Consider the following 19,725-nt stretch of genomic DNA (forward strand, 5'->3'; position numbering starts at 1 on the left):
GAAGTCACACTCAAACAGTATTTTTAACGGGGCTTGAAAGAACTGCCAGCTCCTCTGCTGCTGAAATTGGGGGTATTTTTAGCAATTAGCTGTATTCAAATGTTCCTTCCACGATCTGCACAGGCAGTAAATGGTTTAGTAGATTATCAGATATTCCCCTAGATAAAAGCAGTGCTTGCTGTGTAAAAATGTTAACTCAGATGGAAATCTTCACACTTCACAGTACCAATTCACACTGAGGCAGGGTTGGGAAAGGGATATAACCTTGGGGATTCCTGTTAACATTTGTGTGCCCCCATTCTGAGAAAAACTTGACTTCTTCAGCTATGCTCTCTGCTTCCTGGTAGTGCTTTGCATTACTATAGCTTCTTTCAGCTCACAATCTTGGACCTTTCCCTCAATAATGTGGAGGTGGACAAGATAATCGGTAGGTGAGTGGGATCTATTCCCATCTGGCAAACTTTTTCAGTTGAATGTAGTCCTCAATAAAATCCATTTGAGTTTCCTGGCATGTGGCAGTCTGTGCCTTCCTATAAACTATATGGTGATGTTAATAATAACCCTAATAGTGGTTAAGAATAATGTTTCTCAAAGAGATCTCGCATCAGCCATCACTGCCATGGGGTGGCAGGAGATGGCTCTGATCTGGAGATTACATGGATTGCTCTGGAAGAGGAACAGTGCCTCAGATGGCCCTGATTCTGCAAATACTGGAATTGCTTTTTCTCAAAGCATATGCTTATACTTGAAGTCTGCAGTTGAGGAGTTTAAGCAGAGACACAAAATTAAACAAGTTTTCAACAGATTTGTTATAATTTAAATCCTCTGTTTCAGAGGGCCTGGCATTCAGTACTGGAATGCAATTTTAATGCCTCTTGCTTGATCTGTAAAGCTGGGGAATTATTTAGCTGGGGAAAAATGTAAAACATTGATTGCATGCATTTGGCAGCTTTCCCTGACTTTGGACAGGGGAGAGCCACAGGTCTGCCAGATTCTGCATTTCTTTGAGTGGAGCATGAGAATGCTGGAGGTGGTGGTTGCTGGAGCAACTCTCCCATCACTTGGAGTCCTTCAGGAAGGACTGGATGGAAAAAGTTCCTTTCAGTTATAAAATCACCTGTGCAATAGGCTAGCAGAGCTACACCAAGACAAATCCTTTCTTCTGCAGGGCAGGAAAGGGAGGCATAGTCTGCCTTTTATTTCTCTTGATGAGAATCTCTGTGAGTCAAGATTTCCTTTGCAAGCCAATATGAAAACTTTAATGCCTGACATTAAATATTCTTTTTAAAGCTGTGCTGAACTGGAAAAAAAAAAAGTTAATTAGAACTTCTTGCAAAGGAAATAAAAATGTACATTAGTTAAAGTAGTGACATTTCCTTTTGATAGAAAGCTGGTGTTTCCAAGAGTCTGAGATAAAGGCTAATAGGCAGGCTAATCAAAGAACACAGGAACAAGTCCTTATGCAATACCTCTCCCGTCTGTTCAGTACAAATCCATTTGATCTTTACCGTTAAGCAAGGGAATTTAGCTTCATGTCACAAAAAAAGAATATCTGAGAGTACAAGAGAAGAATTGTGTCCAGGCCACAAGCTTTCTGTCTTGGCTCACAGGCATCTTTCTCCACAAGAAAGTCAAGTTGCAGTGAAATTTGGAGCTTGTTTTGACCTACTGTAAAACCAGTCACCAGCCATAAATGTAGGTCTCAGATCTTGAAGATCTCTCAGAACTCAAGGAAGTACAAGAGCCTGAGCCCCAGACTCAAATTTATTTCTAAGATATGGGGAAGTGCTACTCTGCAGTCCAGCTCTGGATCTTACATTGTACTTCATACTTCTATTTTTATTGTGTTTCTCTTCTGATCCTTTTCACCCTCCTCCTATTTATCCTCTTCCTTATCTGCTGATATGTTTCTCTGTAGCATCTTGCTCTTTCACTACTTCATATTACCAACACCAAAACCCCTACTTCCAAAAGTCAGGTGATAATTTCTTACTCCCAAAAGCATTGCATCTAACATAGGAGGAATGCTGTATTAGAACTCAGTTTTTTGGGCAAGATTCACCAGGTGGAGAAGTAGGAGCTCTTGTTTTGATGCAACCAGTGGTACTTTGATTACACACAGAGCACAGCACCCATAGGTAGAGCATCAGGGCAGTGGTCAGGCTCAGAAGGGCAGAACCATGCTTTCTGCAAGTGTGGGGATTTTTTGTAAGTTCTTAAAAGATTTAGGTTCTGCTGCTTTTAAAGCAAGTTGGAAAAGTTACTTTCATCAGGCTTTCCTCCTCACCCAAGAATGAGATGTCCAAAGAAGCATTTGGAAACTTCTGGGGTTGTATCAGGCAGTCCAGTTCATTCACAGAATGCTGCTCTGATTTTGAGTTCAGGCAATTTCTGTTTCAAACACCCGGTGGATTTTCTTTTCTAATTACACTAATTAGCCCCGATCAAGAATAAAGAATCTGATGCTTCATCCTCTGGCACTGCATGTTCCTTGAAAGAAAAGAGACAAGCTGGTGTTTGTGTCTTTCCCCACAAAGAAGAAAAGTTTGAGCGCGTTTTGAAGCCCGGTGTGGAAATGGGTTTTGCTCAAATGTCACTGGAAGTCAGAAAGCCATCCAGAACAGCTGAGCCCACCAGGGAGGGAAGTGAAGGGAAATGATTGTAATTTCAACTTCCCTTCAGGAGGCCACGATGCCACCTTTGTGCAAGGGCTTTCTGGTTTTAGCTATAAAAAGGGATGGGGTGAAGCGCTGTGAGCACATCTTTGTCAGACTCCAGCACAATGCTGAGCTTGGAAACTGAGGCATCCACCCCTGCTTGCATTCACTGAACCTGCTGGGCATTTTGCCACGCACATTAGTGTGAAGAGAATCTCATGCTGGTTCTCTTTCTTAAAAACTGATATTACAAAATGATGGACGGCCTCAAATTCCATTAAGCTCAATGCATGTGCTCAGCTGATAGGATTTGATCTCTAGGTTTATGTGTAGTTTATGTCTCTTTCTCCTTGGTGGCATATCAAATGCCATATTACTGCCTCAGTTCTTCACCAGGAACACAAGAATTGTTGCTCCATTAAATAAAATAAAAGGTGGAAATCATTACATTTTTTTCCATGTGCTGCTAAGAGGCTTGGGTGAATGGAAAGGGACTACTGCTGGCCTCTGCTCAAATCTAGTCCAGCAACAGCAGGATGCTTAGGGCCTCATTCACCTGAATTTTTAATTATCTCCAAGGATGGAGATCCCACAACCTCTCTGTTCAATTGCTTCATCACACTTATGATAATCCTTTTTTCCTCTTATCCAAACCACAACCTCTACTTTGTTTCAAATCTATCACCATTCATCCTTCTGCTGTACACCTCTCCAAAGGGTCTGGCTCCATCTTCTCCAAACACTCCCAATTAACAGAGTTTGTGTCACATGAAAAAAAGATGGGCAGAATTGCAGGATGCATTTCCAGACTGACACTTCAGATATTATGACTCCAGCTGAGTCTGAGCTACTGGCTCAGATTATTGGTACACTGAGGATCAAAAATGTACAAAAATCATGTTTGATCTGAGAGTCAAACATGGATCACAGCTTTGCACAGATCAAGAATTCAGACCAGATTTGTCACTAGGAGGAGCCAAAGGGAAACTGCTCCAAACATGTTTCCAAATGAATTGTCCAAATTTCTCTTGAAAAACCCTGTAAGTGCCCCAACACTTTAGATGTCTCTTTGTCCTTCCAGGTGGATTTGATATGTGGTGTTAAGTGCTGATCCCCTCAGGAATGCAGATCCCCTTTAAAACTGGCAGGTGTGATAAAGCCAAATCCAGAGTAAGAGGCTGCAATTCTGTCACTGTACTCAGACTTCAAGGGCAGCTCTGAATTTGGCTGCCTGCATTGGTCACCTGATGGCAATGGCAGCAATGTGGGATTATGAGAGTGATGTCCATGAAACAGGAAACCTTAAGGAACTGTGAGTTAGAGGTCCCTTGGAAACTGTACTCTCAAATATCTGGAAAGCTGTAGTCGGTCTGTTCTCTTGCTGAAGCTCACACTTTTGGGTGCTGGAGTTACCTTGATAAATATTGTGTAATGCACAGCTAGGAAGGAAATATGTGCTGTGTGCCACGTTTAAGGAGCCCACAGACTTGTTAAGTGTATGTTTGACTCCAGACAGGCATAGCAGACTCGTGCACTTGAGCAAGGTCAGAAACATTCCTGCATCAGGATTAGGCTGGGCCTGTTTTCAGCAGCTGAAAGTTCAGTCAGAGCTTTCCTGACACCTCAGAAGCTCTGACCTATGAGGTATCAGGAGGCCAAAAATTGAGAAGCAGTATGAAAGCTACGCCATATGAAAGCTGGTAGAAACCAAAGTGTGGCTATATGTTTATTTTCCTTTTTTCTGCTTTGTCTTGAGAAGCATACAGTGTCACACTCTGGTCTATTTTGATTCCTGGGAGTGTAAACATAAATATGATTCATGATAACTCATTAACACTAGTTGCAGAACAATTAAACTAAGCAGTATTTTCCTTTGGGAGAGCCACAACTATTTTATGCCCCAGATAATTGATTTTGATATGCTTTCCCTTGGCTAGGAAATGCTAGTTCCTTGATCCACATTCCCTGCTGTTTTTGGTCACTGAATTCTTAATGTTTGAAAATGTTTGTATCATATCCCATTTATTCCTTGAGACTCTCAGTTCAGTGGGGGGTCTGAGCATTTCTTGCCATCAGCAGTAATGATGACGGGTCTCACTTAATGAGCAGCCACTGAGATAGGCATGCACAGAAGAACAAATTAGCAGCTACACTTGCAGCCTTGATAGAAGGAAGACCACAGGACTCCAGGATCCCTCCCAGAGGTCATTGATTTGCTGGTTCTTCAGTGAAATTGATGATTACCGGTCCCTGCAGTTAGCTGACACTGTAAAGGAAGACAGCTCTTGCCAAAAGCAGTTTGTGAAAGTAACTGTAGACCGTGGGATCAGCAGAGGTGATGAGGCCAGAGGAGGCTGAGAATAGCAATGAGGCCTCTGCCAAAGCTGACCCTGGGGCAGGTGAGAATAACTCCCATATTCAGGCAGAGCTAAAGCAGGGATGAGACCTGCTGAGCAAACTTGGAGCCTTCTGCTCCAGGAAATGCCAAAGGCAGTTTCTCTGCAGTAGCAGCCAGCACGTCAAGGAGGGCAAGAGTTGCTTGTCCTCTACATCACTCTCCATAGCACTGAACCATGGCCAGCAGTGCTGGGGAAAGTCAGGGGCATTTAAGCTCCCTGTAGGTAATTGAAAGTTGATTGTGCCTAAAATCAGCTGGCAGCAGCTGAATGTGTGTTAATCCCTCCCCAGGTGTGTGCCTGGTCTCAGCTCTCTCACAGGAGGGGACATTCCACCTCTCAGCAGCTCTGCCTGCCTGCAACCTCAGCAAAGAGGTGCATCCCCTCCTAGCCCCACCAAGAGGTCAGTGTGCCCAGAAATAAGATGTATTAGTGGCAATCCTGGCCTTGTACTGCCCTTGTGCAGCTTTTCTCTGGGTGAAAAGAGGACTCCAGTTTCCAGCACCACTAATCCTCTGTAAAGTTCATTTGGTAGCTGGAGAGATTGCTGCAGCTTTACTGGAAACAATCACCTTCCTCTGAAATATGTTGCCTTTGGCTGGGCTGATGTGTTTATCAAGCAGTCACTTTTATCATTGCTTGCTTTATTTTATGCCATCTATTACCAGTGCCCGGTGTGCCTTTGCTCTGTGGTGTGTTTTATGCATAGTTTGTCTACAAACAGTGCAAATAAAGTGCATCTGATTGTAGCTGGTTTGCTCTAATTTGAGCAACACGAGTGTGTGTGCTCAGTGTTGACACTGGTCTCCAGGATGAGGAGAGCAGACTCAGGGCTCCTGGGTTCTGCTGCCAGCCTTCCCTCTCTGCCATTCATAGTGTAAAAGGGGTCTTTAGAATCAGAAATCTGAATACATGAGAGCTACCTGGATTAGGGACTGAATATTTTGCATATTTGTGAATGCATCAGATGTCCTTAAAAATGTATTTTTATTAGCACAAATAAACCAATTGTCATTTAATCAGGATATCCCCTAACAGTAATTAGTCACAAAGAACAACTAAGATTCCCCATCATGAACGTACACTTCAAAAGAAGACTGCCAATATAAAATCCACACTCAGAGATACTTATTGTCATGAAGTTGTGTGCTTGTAATAGAGCTGAGAAATACTTCAAAAAGCAAATTTTATTAGGTAAGTGGTCGGTGCTCCTCATTATGGCAGTTACAAGCAGTTCAGAGTTTTCTAAAAGCAATGGGTTACAGAGGAGCTAGATTGACTTTTTTTGCAAGTTATGACTCAGGTAGAAATATTTAGCACTTCCAAATAGTGTAACCACTGCTGAGCTCTTAGCTAAACCCAGGGGTCTAAAGGCAAGTAGTACCATGCAGATATTTGGCAATTGAGGAAAGAGGGCATTTACAGCTTCTGGAACTGGACACATTTCTGTGTGAAGGCAACTGAGAATGAGAGAGAGCCTGTAAGAGAGTGATGAGGACAGGTCTGCCCAGTGTAACAGGAAACTTTCTCATCAAAAGGCAAGGGAGATGAATTATAGGGTAGTGTAGCCTCCACTGTCACCACTCATTTGTTGCACTTAACGAATTACTGGAATCAGTCACATAATGGATGCTCAAAGACCAGAAAAAACATCCTGCTGCTCACCTGGGCAGAGCTGCAGAGCACAGACAAGTGCCTCAGGCCTGACAAAAAGAGCCAGTGTGAGTACAAGCAAAGTCTGCTTTCAGCTGCACCAGGAAAGCAAGGTCTCAGCTGTCTGTGTCCATCAAAATCAGATGGGATTTAGATTTTGGATAAATTATGGGGACTAGTGGGCCACTAACTGGACATGTTTCATTTCCCTGTGCAGTTTCACTGCTCTTTAACAGAATGCTGTAAGAAATCCCCATTTCAAAAGTGGATTTGTTTCAGAGGTTGTGGTATCTCTGCAAAGGGCTTGTGCAGCCTCAAACTACCATAAAGCATTCACGGGACTGCAGAAATGTCATTTTCTTCTCTACCCCAATAGCACAATGTTACTGAGAGTTTCATTGGCCACTCTGTGCCTTTTAGCCCTCTGGCTCTTCTGATTTACTTTTCTTTATTCATTTTCAAGGACCCAAACTGGAACCATATGCAGACTCTCCAGCTGGTATCTTGTGATGCCCAATATGTATTTTGGCAGCTCTTCTGGGCCAGAGGATACCCAGACTGAAGCACAGGTAGGGAAGGCATCTGCCCCCCCCAGGGATGTGGCCATCTGCCTTGGGGTGCTCTAGTCAGGAGTCACAGCTTGGCTTTGAGCCTATGTGGAGACAACATGTATTTGGGATTACAACTTCAGATGAGGAAGCTGCCATCTTTAATTAAACTCATCCATAAGGCTGTAGCTTGGGATTGGCACACACAGATCTCTGAGCATGAACTTTCCAAATCTCTCTCCTTGTTTCTGCTCTTGAACATTTTCAGTGCTGCAGCTGGTGCCTCCTTCCTTTGGCAGCAGAGCCTTTTACAAGTGGCATCCAGACAGGCAGGATAATTAACAGCCCCACTGCACTACAAAGGGGAAAGATGATGCTTGGGAACACAGGTGGGAGAACAAGCTAACAGGCAGCATTGACACAAAAAAGGTAGCCAGGAAGCCCTTGAGGGAGTTTGCCATCATTTCTCACAAACTCTGCCAAAGGCTGACTGAATGGCTGTGGGATTAGCTCAGGGTTTTGGAGACTCTGCTTTTCCCTTGGGTGTGATTTTTCATTCTTGTTGGCAGATAGCAGAAATCAAGAATGGACCACAGCTGCCCATGGCAGGTGCTCCTCTCTCTCCAGCTCACTGGGCTGAGCATTTCAAGTGAAGGACCCATGGTGGGACTGAAGATCATCTCTTCCCCATGTCTCCTCACTATCATCATAAATTAGGTATGGACTTTATCTCCAAAGCTCACTGTTTTATGTCCCTTTTAACATCTGCAATTAGGAGAACTCTAAACAATTCCTTTCAGCATTACTTTGCCACAACATCTGCCTTTGGCTGTAGGCTCTAGTTTAATTAACTTGCTATGAGAACAAATCTCCTTTTACCCTTTTTTTAATTTCCCACTCTCTAATTTCATTGCATAATGATTTGTGTCTCTGTTGCCACACGGGGACAGTAAAACAGGGATAATGGCCTTTCCTGTGTGGGGATAATGTCAGGGTGAACAACCTCAAATCCTGGCAAGCACCCAGGTACTAACTGTGGCAAGTACTGCGGCTGCACTTGGCTCTGCCACTGGCTTTGGAATATTATCTTCCCTAGACTCAGGATATGTAGTCACACCACTGAATTTACTGAAAGAAAGCTACTCAGTCATGTTCCCAGGCAGTCTGAAATGCTGTTGCTCCTCCTCCCTTGTCTCTTTCTACATCTACTTTCCTGGGCATCTGGAAAGCTGAAAAAACTGGCTTATTTAAGGGACCTTTCTAATGAACAGAGGAACCACCAGAGCTGCTTCACACAGACCTCTGTGCTGGTCTGTAATGCAAAATTATTTAGGGGAACTGAGAAGGAGGCCAGCTCTGGGCACCCCAGCAGGAGCACTCTAAATTCTAAATAAAGTCCAAATTCTAAATAAAGCCAAAGAGATTGCATATGTTAATGATCACCCAGGAGAGAGGAACCATGGGAAGTTATTGAGCTATTCAAAACATATTTTAGATCCCCCAGACAGAACAATAAGCCCTCTGATTTATTCCATGGAAAGAAAAGACAGTAAGATGCTCAGTTAGATGGGGGGTGCACGATCTCACATCCCTTTCTCACTGGTGTAGTCTCAGGGATGCCAGCGGGATGATCACTTGCATGAGCAAGAAGGCACAGCTGAGCCACAGCAGTGGTTGCCTGCAGCTCCTGCCTGGAGGCAAACAGGGTCATCCCAGCCACACTGATTATGTGCAGTGGCATGAAAATGTGGGTCATCAACACAGACAGGATAACCTAGCACTGAAGGGTGTTTTGTTACAAAACTCTCAAGCTATCAGATATCAAAACCAGATAATACAAAGTCTCCTGTAGCAACAAATCCAGGCTTGAGCAAGAACAGTTCTGACTCCCCTACAGGCTGCAAGCGATCGTCTTCCCTGTATATGTCCAACATTTTCTCACCTTTTGTAAGATGCTTAGCAGGGTGGAAATCTTGCAGGGAGACATCTCAAGCATGTGTGAGAAATGGAGCCCAAAGCAAGACAGTCTGGAAGATTTAGTGCTCAGTGTTCTGTCAGCACAATCTGAGGGGAAGCATTTGGTCCTGTGACACTGAAGAGATAACTTATGTCTTCCTGGTGCCAGAATTTGACCTACTTCCCTCTGCCTTTCAGAGGAATCTAATGCAAAATTGTCCAGAAAAGAAAATTTAATTCTTTGTGGTGTCCTGAAGTCACCAGCCAGGCACCTGAATGCTTGACACTGAATTTCACAGTCTGAGACACTCAAAACTGCTATAGCTGGTGTTTCTTGGACCATTCTTTTCTTCTTTACTTTTTCTGTGTGCTTTGCCTCTGGAGAACAGAAATTGCTGTTCTCCAGGGGCATCCTAGAGGCGAGATTGCAGAAACAGAGGCTTTAAAATTCCAAATATCCTGACATTTATGATGAAGCCTGCACAGCAGACCTTTTGATTACACCCCCTTCCTCACCTATGCTCCTGTCTGCAGCATGGTGAGCTGTGGGAGCCCAGGGGCATGTGTGAGATTTGGGCTGGACACTGGGAAGTGCTGATCTGTAAGCACCAACAGCAAGTTTGGCATCTCAGTGTCAGTATATGGAGATAATCAAAACACTTATGAGGATAACCACGAGTTCTACTTTGGTCACAGAGAGGAAAAACAAACCATTGGCCTCACACATTGGTGCAGAACTCGTCATCCAACAGGATCCCAGAAGTCATCAGTCCACTGAGATGGGAATATTGTTAGAAAGGGATGTGAGGGGTCACAAAGATCTTTCTCTCTTTAACTGTCCTTGCTCCTGCTGCCTGCAGGCTCTGGTAAAACCCAGCAGCTAAATATGAGGGCTGTGGAAAAACTGGATTTACTTAAAAGGATGATGATTCCCCAGAAAAGTGGCCTTGCAGATGCCACTTCTCTCAGCTTCTGCCAAAGCATTCCCTGTTTTGTAACAAAACTTGGTGCTGTTTGTTAGCACTGACTCACTGGTCCCCCACGGCCCTGGGAGAGTGGAAGGGATGTGCTGTGATCCACATGTCACACTTGGGAAGAGCAAGGCAGCTCTGCTGAGATCAATAGACTGATGGGACTAACATGATTTGGCAACTCTTGACACCACAAATCAGGATGACACTTAGCCTACAGAGGAAATTACACCGCAATAAGAAGAACCATAACAATTGTAATTCCTGCTATTTAGACGTTCCTGTTTCAAAGTAACACACTGGTTGTGGCCAGACAAACTCCTGTGGAATTCTCAAGTAAGGCTGAAAGGGTTAATTGCCCAGAGCTTTGAGCCTGATCCTTTCAAAAAAGAAAATCCACTAAACCCCATTTGGACGAGTGTTAATGTAGTATGCTCTCATAACTGGAAAAAAAACAAGGTTAAGCTTAGAACAGCCATTTGTTACAGTCACTTTCTTTGCTTGTTTCCATGCTTGCAAGCCTGTGAATGTCTGTGTACTGCACTTCATGACATCTTACAGATCCTCTGCAAGTGTCTAGGCTGCCGGCTGCAGAGCAGCGTTTTAGTGTTTGGACAGGGCTGCCTTTCTTAGGAGTGAAAGTGGCCCCAGCCAGAGGAAACACTAACAAGCACTCATTTCTCTTTTGCTCAAACACTAGAAATAAATAACATATAAACAAAAGATTTTTTTTCAGAGAAAGTGGACAAATCCTTGGAAGAAAAATTCTCCCCAGGATAATGGCATGCAGGAAATCCCCAAGCCACAAATCTCACAAGGCTGGGAAATATTTGGAAGCTCAAGTAGTGGTTGTTTGGCCTTTGTTATGTCAGCTCCTCACAGAGGCAGGATCAGGGTTAAAGAGCCATTGACTTCACTCCTCCCAGTCAACCCTTAATTGTTTGTTTGCTTTCCTCCTGGATGCCCTTGGATGGAGTAGGGTGGCAGCAGTTCTGTTGAACGGGGTGAATGCCACTCCATACATCTCTGCTGGTCACCTTCAAAGAGGGCAAACCCCTTGGTAAACACACCAGGCAGAGTGATGGACAAGCCACCATGTCATCCAGATGAACTCTCCTGTGTTTTCTCCCCACTTTTCCGCAGGGTGGGACCAAACTGATCTGTCTCTGAACCACTGGTGTCTGGGCCAGGAACTCCTGGAAGGAGTGATCAGCAAGAGCGAAGATTCTGCTGTGTGGAGCACCCGGCTGTCTGTGTGCTCGCAGCACCATCTAGTGCGTCGCAGAGATTGCTTTTCGTCCTTCCCCAAATCCGCAGCGATGTACCCAGGACCCATCCTGTCCTCCCGGGCACGCCGATAGCCCCAGGCTGGTGGGGGGCTCGCACTGAAGTCAAACCCTGCACAGCACACATGTGAGAGCCTGGAGAAGGACAGCACAGGATAAAAGGTGTGTCAGCATCTCAGTGCTGAGATGCTGGTGTGCAGCTCTGAGTGACACCTGCAAGCTGCCTGAAGCCCACCCAGGGCTGCACATGCTGCCTCAGTTGAACCCTAATTTCAGAATCTCTATAAAATTAATGACAAATACTTGGGTTTGGAGTAACTTCAGTGTTCTCCTCTACCTTCCTCCAGGGAAGCTGCAGAGCCAATGCCCTCTGCTGATAGTAGAGGATAATTATCTACTGTGAGTAGGTTAAAAAAAAAAAAATTCCAGATTTAATTTATCAAAGCGCTCTTCTTTGATTTCGTCAGCAGCCCCACTGTTATCCCCAGTGGCTGGAGGAAACAGAATGACAGAATTGTCAAGGCTGGGAGGGACCTTTGGAGATCACCAGTCCAGCCCCATGCCCAGGCAGGGTCACCTGGAGCAGGTGACACAGGAGCGGGTCGGGTGGGTTTTGGCTCTCTGCAGAGAAGAACTCCGGCCTCCATGCGCAGCTTTTCCAGTGCTCTGCCACCCTCATGTAAAGCACTTCTTGCTCATGGCGGGGGGGGGGGGGGGAAGTCTCGTGTTTACGGCCATCGCTCCTCGTCCCGTCGCTGGGCACCACCGGAACGCCCGCCTGGAAATGGCATCACGAGGCCAGTATTTGTCTGCGGGAGAGCTGCTGAGTTCAGGCTCTCCCAAGAGGCGGGAGCCCGCTCTGTGTCGCTCGGGGGCGGGCCAGGGGCGCGGGGTGGCGGCGGGACCCGAACCGCGGCCCTGAGGGCGCAGCACGGGACGCGCCGCCGCGCCCGCCTCCCATTGATACACAGGAGGAACCTCCAGACCATGAGCAATCGATGCCCGAGCGGACGATCCGCCCGGCCGGCGAGGCATGGTGCGGGCTCGGCGCTCGGCTGGCGCTGCCGCGGGCGGGGTCGCGGCGGGCGCGCGGGGCGGGGTCGCGGCGGGCGCGCGGCGCGGCGCGGCGCGGCGCGGGGCGGGGCGCGGCGGCGGGAGCGGGAGCGGCGGCGATGGCGGAGCCGGCGGAGAAGCTGTACCGGGCCGAGTATGCCAAGAGCGGCCGCGCCTCCTGCAAGAAGTGCGGCGAGAGCATCGCCAAGGACTCGCTGCGCCTGGCGCTCATGGTGCAGGTACCGCGTGGCGGGGCCGCCGCGGGCGGGGGGCGGGCTGATCCGGCCGATCCGCTCGGTACCGCCGGCGGCGGGGCCAGCGCGGGACTCCGCTCCCTCCGGTGTTCCGGAGCCGCTCGGCCGCGCCTTTGGCTGCTGCGGGGGCGAGCGCAGCCTATTTTTAACAGAGGCGCAACGTGTCCGCAGCAGCGCCGGTGCCCGGGGCAGCCCTGCCCGCAGCGCTCCCGGGCGGGGGGAGCCGCTTCCCCCGCTCCCGCGGGCTGCAGGGGCGGCTGAGCCGCAGCGGTGCAAAGGTCACCGTGCGGGGCCGGGGGGCGGCCCGCGGGCGCGCACAGAGGCGCTTTGTTGCCGTCCGGGGGGCGAGGCGAGCTCCGCGGTGTCGGCCGGGGAATCCCCGCTCGGTGCGCGCTTTGCCTACGAGACAGAGGAACTACGGCCCGGCAGCTGTGAGAGGTGTGGGGCAGTCCCCGGGGCCGCGGCATGAGCGGCCGGGCCCGGGGGTCTCGCTGAGCTGGCTGGCACATGGCAGGCGTGAGACAGCTGAAGGCGAACGCGCTGCGGAGGCACGCTTTGCTCTCCGCCGCCCGCATGCTGTTATTTGCCTTTCGGGGAAGAGACTGCTCGGCTTACTTTTGGAAGGAAGGGAAGAGCCCCGTCCTGTTGGGGGCTGGGAGCTGTGCGCGGACCCGGCATCACAGCCTGCTGCGGAAGGATGCGGAGGGAATCGCCGCTCCGTGCGGGAGGCACACGCCTCTGTCCGGGGAGGGGGGACTCTGTCCCCGCTGGCTGCATCAGGGCAGAGGGGAGGGTGCGCCTGCAGCGTGCTGGGGGCGGGCTGAGTTTGGGGGTGTTGCTGTGAAAGGTTAGCAAAGGCATACGTGTGTGCCTGCAGAAGGCGAGCAAGGACGTGGCAGCGCAAAGCCCTGCGGATAGATGGATGGAGGGGTGGATGGATGGATGGATGGATGCTGTGGTTCCCGGCCGCCCGAGGAGCCGGGTTTGGAGGATGTAGCTCGCTTGTGCCTCTGGGCACAAGGCTTGTGCGGGGCGGGGAGGAAAGGGCCCGGTCCCTCCTCGCCCGGGCTGCCGGGTGGGGCTGGCAGGTCTGCCGGGGTTGGAGGCAAAGCTGCTGTCCCGGTGGGGAAATACCTGCCTCTGCCTTTGTTCCCCAGAGCCTCCTCCCTCTGGGGAAGATGCGGGACCGTGCGGTGACGAGCTGCAGCGTTTGCTCGCACGTGGTCCTGCTGCCTGTCCTTTTGTCTCCCCCGCTGCACTCAGCCCCTTTCCTTTTCCTCCTCCCCTGCTCCGGCTGCTGCTCCTCGGCTTCCTCACGTTAGTTACTCCTTCCTGTCTTGCCCAGCAGTTGGGGCTGATGCGAGGCTGGTTGCCCTTCACCAGTACGTGGGGGGCAGGAGTTGTGTTCTGGTTCTCTAGGGTTCGGTTTATGGAGTGAGCTCCTGGGGACCGACATTCCTCACAGAGCCACTGCCTTTCATTGCCAGACATATCCCCAAAACTGGCGGTCTCACACCAAACACTTGTATTTTTATTTATTTTCCCCACAACCTCTTGAATTTGCTTGCTCTTCCCTCTGCCCTCTGCTAGTTCTTGTACCAGCAGAGCACATCCTGCTGCTGAGCATCCCGCTGTAAATGCCTGAGTTTCACCAGAGCACACGGGTCCCCTGCTTTTTCCTCGGGAAATCCCCTGCAGAGCAGCCTCTGTGCCAGCGTCAGTGCATTGAGCTCTTCTGCAAATTGTGCTGAAGAAATTAAAGAGAGATACAGACCAAGGCCTTAGTTGTGTCTGCTGCAACTTCCCTTTTGTTTTGGTTCCTCAAGTGAAGTGCTCTGAATGACAGTGAGATTCTGGGTGCTAGGCAGGCACCCAGGCCCTGCAGGACCAGCACAGCTTTGTCTTTTGCTTCCAGCTGGAACTGAGTTGTTTCTGTTATCTGAACGTGCACTATGAAAGTGAATCGGTCTCTTTTTTCCTTAGTTTGTTTAGGAAACTATGATCTAGAGATAGGTGAGCTGAGAGAAGTTGTTTAAACAAGGCCCAGCTTGCCTAGAGGTTTCATTTTCCACACAGAGAAGAGTCTGAAACTCCATGTTGAGGAGATTACTCCCTTATTGTTGCCTTAAAGATTGAGCTAGCTCTGCTCACTTTTGTTCTCCTCAGTGCCTTGTGCCCTCAAGGCCTTTGTGCTGGGAACAGTCCTGAGTCCTCCTGCAAAACTCTAGACAAAACCCAGAGGTGTCCACATTGCAGTGCCAAAATCGCATGTGACTTAGAGACACATTGAGAGCGACTGCAGGGTGGCTGCTGTGGTGCTGTGAGGGTAACTGGGTATCCAGTCCTGGCTTGTGGGAAGAGCCCATCTGGAAATAAAAATGTCCTCTTACAGTTTGAGTAGATGGTTGGTTGTAGTTTGGGCTCTCAGCTCTCCTGGTTCCATGCTGTGGAAAGCCCTTTCCTTTTCCTTCCTCCTCATGCACAAAGCTCTGCTGTTGTTTTTGGGTTGGAGATCTCCTTCCTGTTAGTGAGTAATATGTGGGAGGCTTTCCTAGGTGGTTAGTTCTGTATCATCAGTAATAGTAATTATACAGCACTGAGTATTGTTAGTACAGCAGCTGTTTGTGTGTGTTATTTGGAGCCAAACCACTGTACGGTTATTTTGCCTGGTGGGTAACTGGAGCAATGCCAAGATGGTACCTGCTGTGTCTGAGTTTTAAACAAGTTGGGTACTTGCAAAACAAGTGCTTGGTGTGGGGCAGGGCACTCTGGAGCTGCGCTTCAGGGAGGACTTGGGTGGTGCTTCTGTTCTGATCACAGGGTCATGGAATAGTTTGGTCTAAAAGGGGCCCTGAAGATCATCCAGTTCCAAACTCCTGCAGTGGGCAGGGATGCCCCCAACTAGATCAGGTTGTTCAGAGCCCCATCCAACCTGGCCTTGAGCACTTCCAGGGATGGGTCATCCACAGCTTCTCTGGGCAACCTTTCCCAGTGCCTCACCACCCTGTCGCTACAAGTCCTTGTGAAAACTCCCTCTCCACCTTTCTTGTAGGCCCTTTCAGGTTTTCAAAGTGCTATAAAACAGCTCTGGAGCCTTCTGCAGGCTGAACATCCCAAACTCTCTCAGCCTGTCTCAGCAGAGGTTCTTTGACCCTCTGATCATCTTTATGGCCTGCTGTTGACTTCTGATGCAGAACTTTAATTGGGCTCCGGTGTTTCCATTGAATTTTGTCTCTGCCTCCTGCAGGCCACTCAGGAGTTTCCTCAGGCCACAATCCTTGAAGCTGCCCTTCTTATCTTGTGCCTGCCATGGGTTCTCCAGTATATAGACTGTTTGATTGAGAAGTGGCTCTCAAAGGGATTGTGAAGTGAGGCCAGCAGCCTCTTGTGCTGCACAGTCTCACAGGGGCTGGTGCAGCCATGCTGAGGTTATGACCTTTATTTTTCAGTAAAACAGATGGGTTGAGCAGCAGGATGATGAACTGGTTAAGCTAGCTAAATGCTCCTTCCATGTCTATCCCCTTTGGGAGCATCTCTCCAGCAGCTTGTCTGTCTTATTAGATTTTCTTCTTAGACTTCGTCCTAAATAGTATTAATCTCTGGATTCAAAGAAAAATAAAAACAAAAAATCACGTGTGTTTACCCAGCTGCTCCTTTTTATCTTGGGCTTTGTTTTGTTTTGGTTTTCCCCTTGATTCTGCTTGAATTGTTTCATCTTAGCCTAATATGCTTTTTTGCTAGTCACCCATGTTTGATGGCAAAGTCCCTCACTGGCACCACTACAGCTGCTTCTGGAAGCGGGCTCGAATTGTGTCCCACACAGACATTGACGGCTTCCCTGAGCTTCGGTGGGAAGATCAGGAGAAAATCAAGAAAGCCATTGAAACTCCAGGCGCTGGAGGAGGTAGGCAGAAGCCTCATGGTGTTTGGAGGTTCTGGAACTGTGCTCTCTTTTGTTGTGGTGTTATTATGGTGATTTGATGTCCATGTTGCTTCAGCAAGTGATGTCAGAAGAATTGTTGATGTCTCCACACTCCAGGGCCAGGATGCTGACAGTATTATTATCCAGCATGTTAAATCAGTGAGGAGAAAAAGCCAAGTCAGTTGGCAGATATATGGAAAAAGATTTCTTGTTATCACGATTGGTGTATTTAGTTTTCAGTTCTTTAACGTTAACAGATGCTGTTGTACTATGTTTTCTTAATGGTACCTTCAGTTCAGTGCATGGTTGCTCTCTGGTGCTTTTGAGCATGGACTGCTTGTCTTACTCTATTCAGATTCTGGACAAATGAGTGCTGGAACCCAAGAGGTTTATTAATGCAGACTGCTGGGACAGAAAATAAGGGAATGCATATTAAAGCTGAATTCCGTATTTGCTTTATTCTCCAGGAAAAGGAGGGGAACAGGAAGGAGGTGGTAAAGCTGAGAAGAGCCTACATGACTTTGCTGCAGAATATGCCAAGTCTAACAGAAGTACTTGCAAAGGCTGTGAGCAGAAAATAGAAAAGGTAAAAAAGTTCTCCATCTCATCTTTTCTCTCACCAGTTTTAATTCAAACAGTGGCTTTTATAATTGCTTCCTGTCTGTCCTGCATATGGAAAGCACTTGCAGAGCTGCATTTCTATGTCTGAGGAGCAGCTGTGTCCTGGACAGCTGACAGTAAAGGCATCCCTCAGGCATGGTAGCCTGAACTTCAAGCCTGGTGATCCCTCCTTTCACTTGGGTCTTAGACGAGGCTGGGAGTGCTGCTCACCAGCATTTTGGTGGCATGAGAGCCACCACTAACTGTAGCTTTACCTGCTTGTTGCTGCACTGCAGACCATCTACTTGGACATCTGAAAGGTAATTTGCCGTAAGACAGGATAAGATCATGTTAGCATTGATGTCTGAGTGATAGGGACATAAAGTTAATTTTGAGATGTGCCTTTATGAGGCTTGTTCATGTGAGTTTTACTTGGTAAGCTTACTGGAAGTTAGAATAAAGACAGCAGGATTACCCTTTTTGAGTGGATTTTGGACAGAAAACTGCCTTAAAGGGTGACTTTGTCAACCTAGCAAGGGTATGTGAAAATGGTAGAGGAGCTGTAGTGAAAGGGTTTGAACAAAAGTTGCAGACTTTGATAGAGGAGCTGTTACTGTTTTACAGGTTTTTAGGAAGCATCATGTTAGTAACTTGTTAACATCCTGCTCCTTCCAGAATGGCCTAACAATTGCTCTTGTGTCACTCTAATCTATCTCAGGGCCAGATTCGGATTTCCAAGAAGATGGTGCATCCTGAAAAGCCTCAGCTGGGAATGATAGATAACTGGTACCACCCGGACTGCTTTGTGAGCCGCCGAGCCGAGCTGGGCTTCCTCCCGGCCTACGGGGCCACCCAGCTCCTGGGCTTCAGCATCCTGAAAGCTGAAGATAAAGAAACTCTGAAAAAGCAGCTCCCAGCTACCAAGAGTGAAGGGTAGGTGGTTAGTGTAAGAAATTGTGTTGTCTGGAGGAGCTGTTGCATTTAGATACATGCATGATAAATGTTGTGGGACATTGTTGTCTCTGTTAGAAGAACATTGGTCATAGGAAGGTTTGATCCTTCCTGTGACCTCAGGTAGATGACAACATACATTCCCTGTCCCTGGGAGTCTGCAGTCCAGTTGCCCCTGTGACTGCCTTGAGAAATGCAGAGACCTGCAGCTGTGACTTGGAGGGCTGATTCAGGCCTTTCAGCCATACAATAATGCTTGCGTAGTACAAATGGATACTGGGCCCTGCGTCTCCTTGTGTGATACTGTTATCAGCACTGGTTTCTCTGCTCAAACCACTTGTTACAGAATTGATTTGACATCTTTTATCTATGAGCTGCTGAACTGTGACAGGCACTGAATCTGATAATGGTGTTTATTGGCCATGTTGTGCTTACACTTGGATGCTTTTGTTTGCTGAATCTTTTATAGTATGTCTGAAATTTCATTGCCTTGCATTGCAATTTTTAGTGGAGGCTCTTGGCAGAACTTGTACTGACAGAGAAGTGTTTCCAGGTGACTTGCTAGCTTTGTGAATCTTTCTTTTTTTTATGAAGGCTTTTGTTACTTCTTCTTGAAATGACTTTGCCTGGAGTCATGCTTCATAACACAAACCAGTGTTGTATTGTCCCCATGAAGGAAGGAAAATCAGGTATTTCTGGTTCCTACAAATAAGGAAGATCTTGTCATTGGAAAACATTGGACTTCTCTGTGTACATTTCAGACTGAATTCAACCTTGCTTTTGCAAAAATTCACCATGAAAATGCCCAGTCAAGTTGATGTCTGTTTTGAGAAGCTATGGCCATGTCACAGCTGTGCAGTCTTTGTCAGTATTGGTCCTTCAGGTGTGCAGCTGTTGTGGGTGGTGTGCAGTTCCTTGGCAAGCCACTGCTCCAGAAGCATTTGGCAGTGGTGTGGGTGCTGTGGGGAGAGTCCTGCAGCACCCCAGGATGGAGGCTTTGGCCAGAGCCCTGTCAGGTTGTGTTCTGCTCACCTCGCTCAGCTGAACTGGCAGAGACCAAGAGGAGATGTGGGCATCTGTTGTGCAGCCTGCTGTCTTTCCATGCAGGGATTTTACCTCTGTGTGCATTGCTTAGTGTAAGAAGAAGTGCAGTATTTTAATTAATTTACAGGTTTTCAAGGAATCCTTTGCTTTTTGTGCTGAGATGTAGTTCTGCTTTGTCCTAGAATGGTGAGTTTAATGGGGTTATTTTTAGTTTTCTCCCATGTCCTCAGCAAAGCTCTAGAGATTTGACTGTGTAAGTGCTTCTCTTGTCTGCCCTGGCTCTGCTTTTCTGGGCCACTTCTGGGATGCTATGCAAAATATGAAGGCTTTGTAAAGAAAGGCCACAAAGTAGTTTGCCAAGTCACTGCATAAATAAAGGCCTAGAATTGCAGTGGGAAAAAGCTTGCACTGGTGATGTAGGGTAATGTGAACCA

General features: G+C 47.6%; 1 protein-coding gene across 3 annotated transcripts in view; it reads left to right on the plus strand.

The window, feature by feature from the left end:
- The window catches only part of PARP1 (poly(ADP-ribose) polymerase 1), an 84,427-nt gene that overhangs the window by 39,235 nt on the left and 25,467 nt on the right, over positions 1 to 19,725 (plus strand). Inside the window, exons 4-9 of one of the 3 annotated variants that reach the window (XM_072927483.1) lie at positions 7,170 to 7,275; positions 7,824 to 7,971; positions 11,325 to 11,629; positions 16,516 to 16,678; positions 17,164 to 17,282; positions 18,015 to 18,229. In XM_072927483.1, the coding sequence (XP_072783584.1) occupies positions 16,522 to 16,678; positions 17,164 to 17,282; positions 18,015 to 18,229 (491 nt within the window). In that variant the 5' untranslated portion in view covers positions 7,170 to 7,275; positions 7,824 to 7,971; positions 11,325 to 11,629; positions 16,516 to 16,521. Of the gene's footprint in view, positions 1 to 7,169; positions 7,276 to 7,823; positions 7,972 to 11,324; positions 11,630 to 12,544; positions 12,760 to 13,073; positions 13,213 to 16,515; positions 16,679 to 17,163; positions 17,283 to 18,014; positions 18,230 to 19,725 lie in introns of those variants that run through there. The other 2 variants (XM_030268958.4, XM_072927484.1) reach the window with 2 other exon arrangements.

The sequence above is a fragment of the Taeniopygia guttata genome, chromosome 3 (genome assembly GCF_048771995.1).
Source record: "Taeniopygia guttata chromosome 3, bTaeGut7.mat, whole genome shotgun sequence".
NCBI lineage: Eukaryota > Metazoa > Chordata > Aves > Passeriformes > Estrildidae > Taeniopygia > Taeniopygia guttata.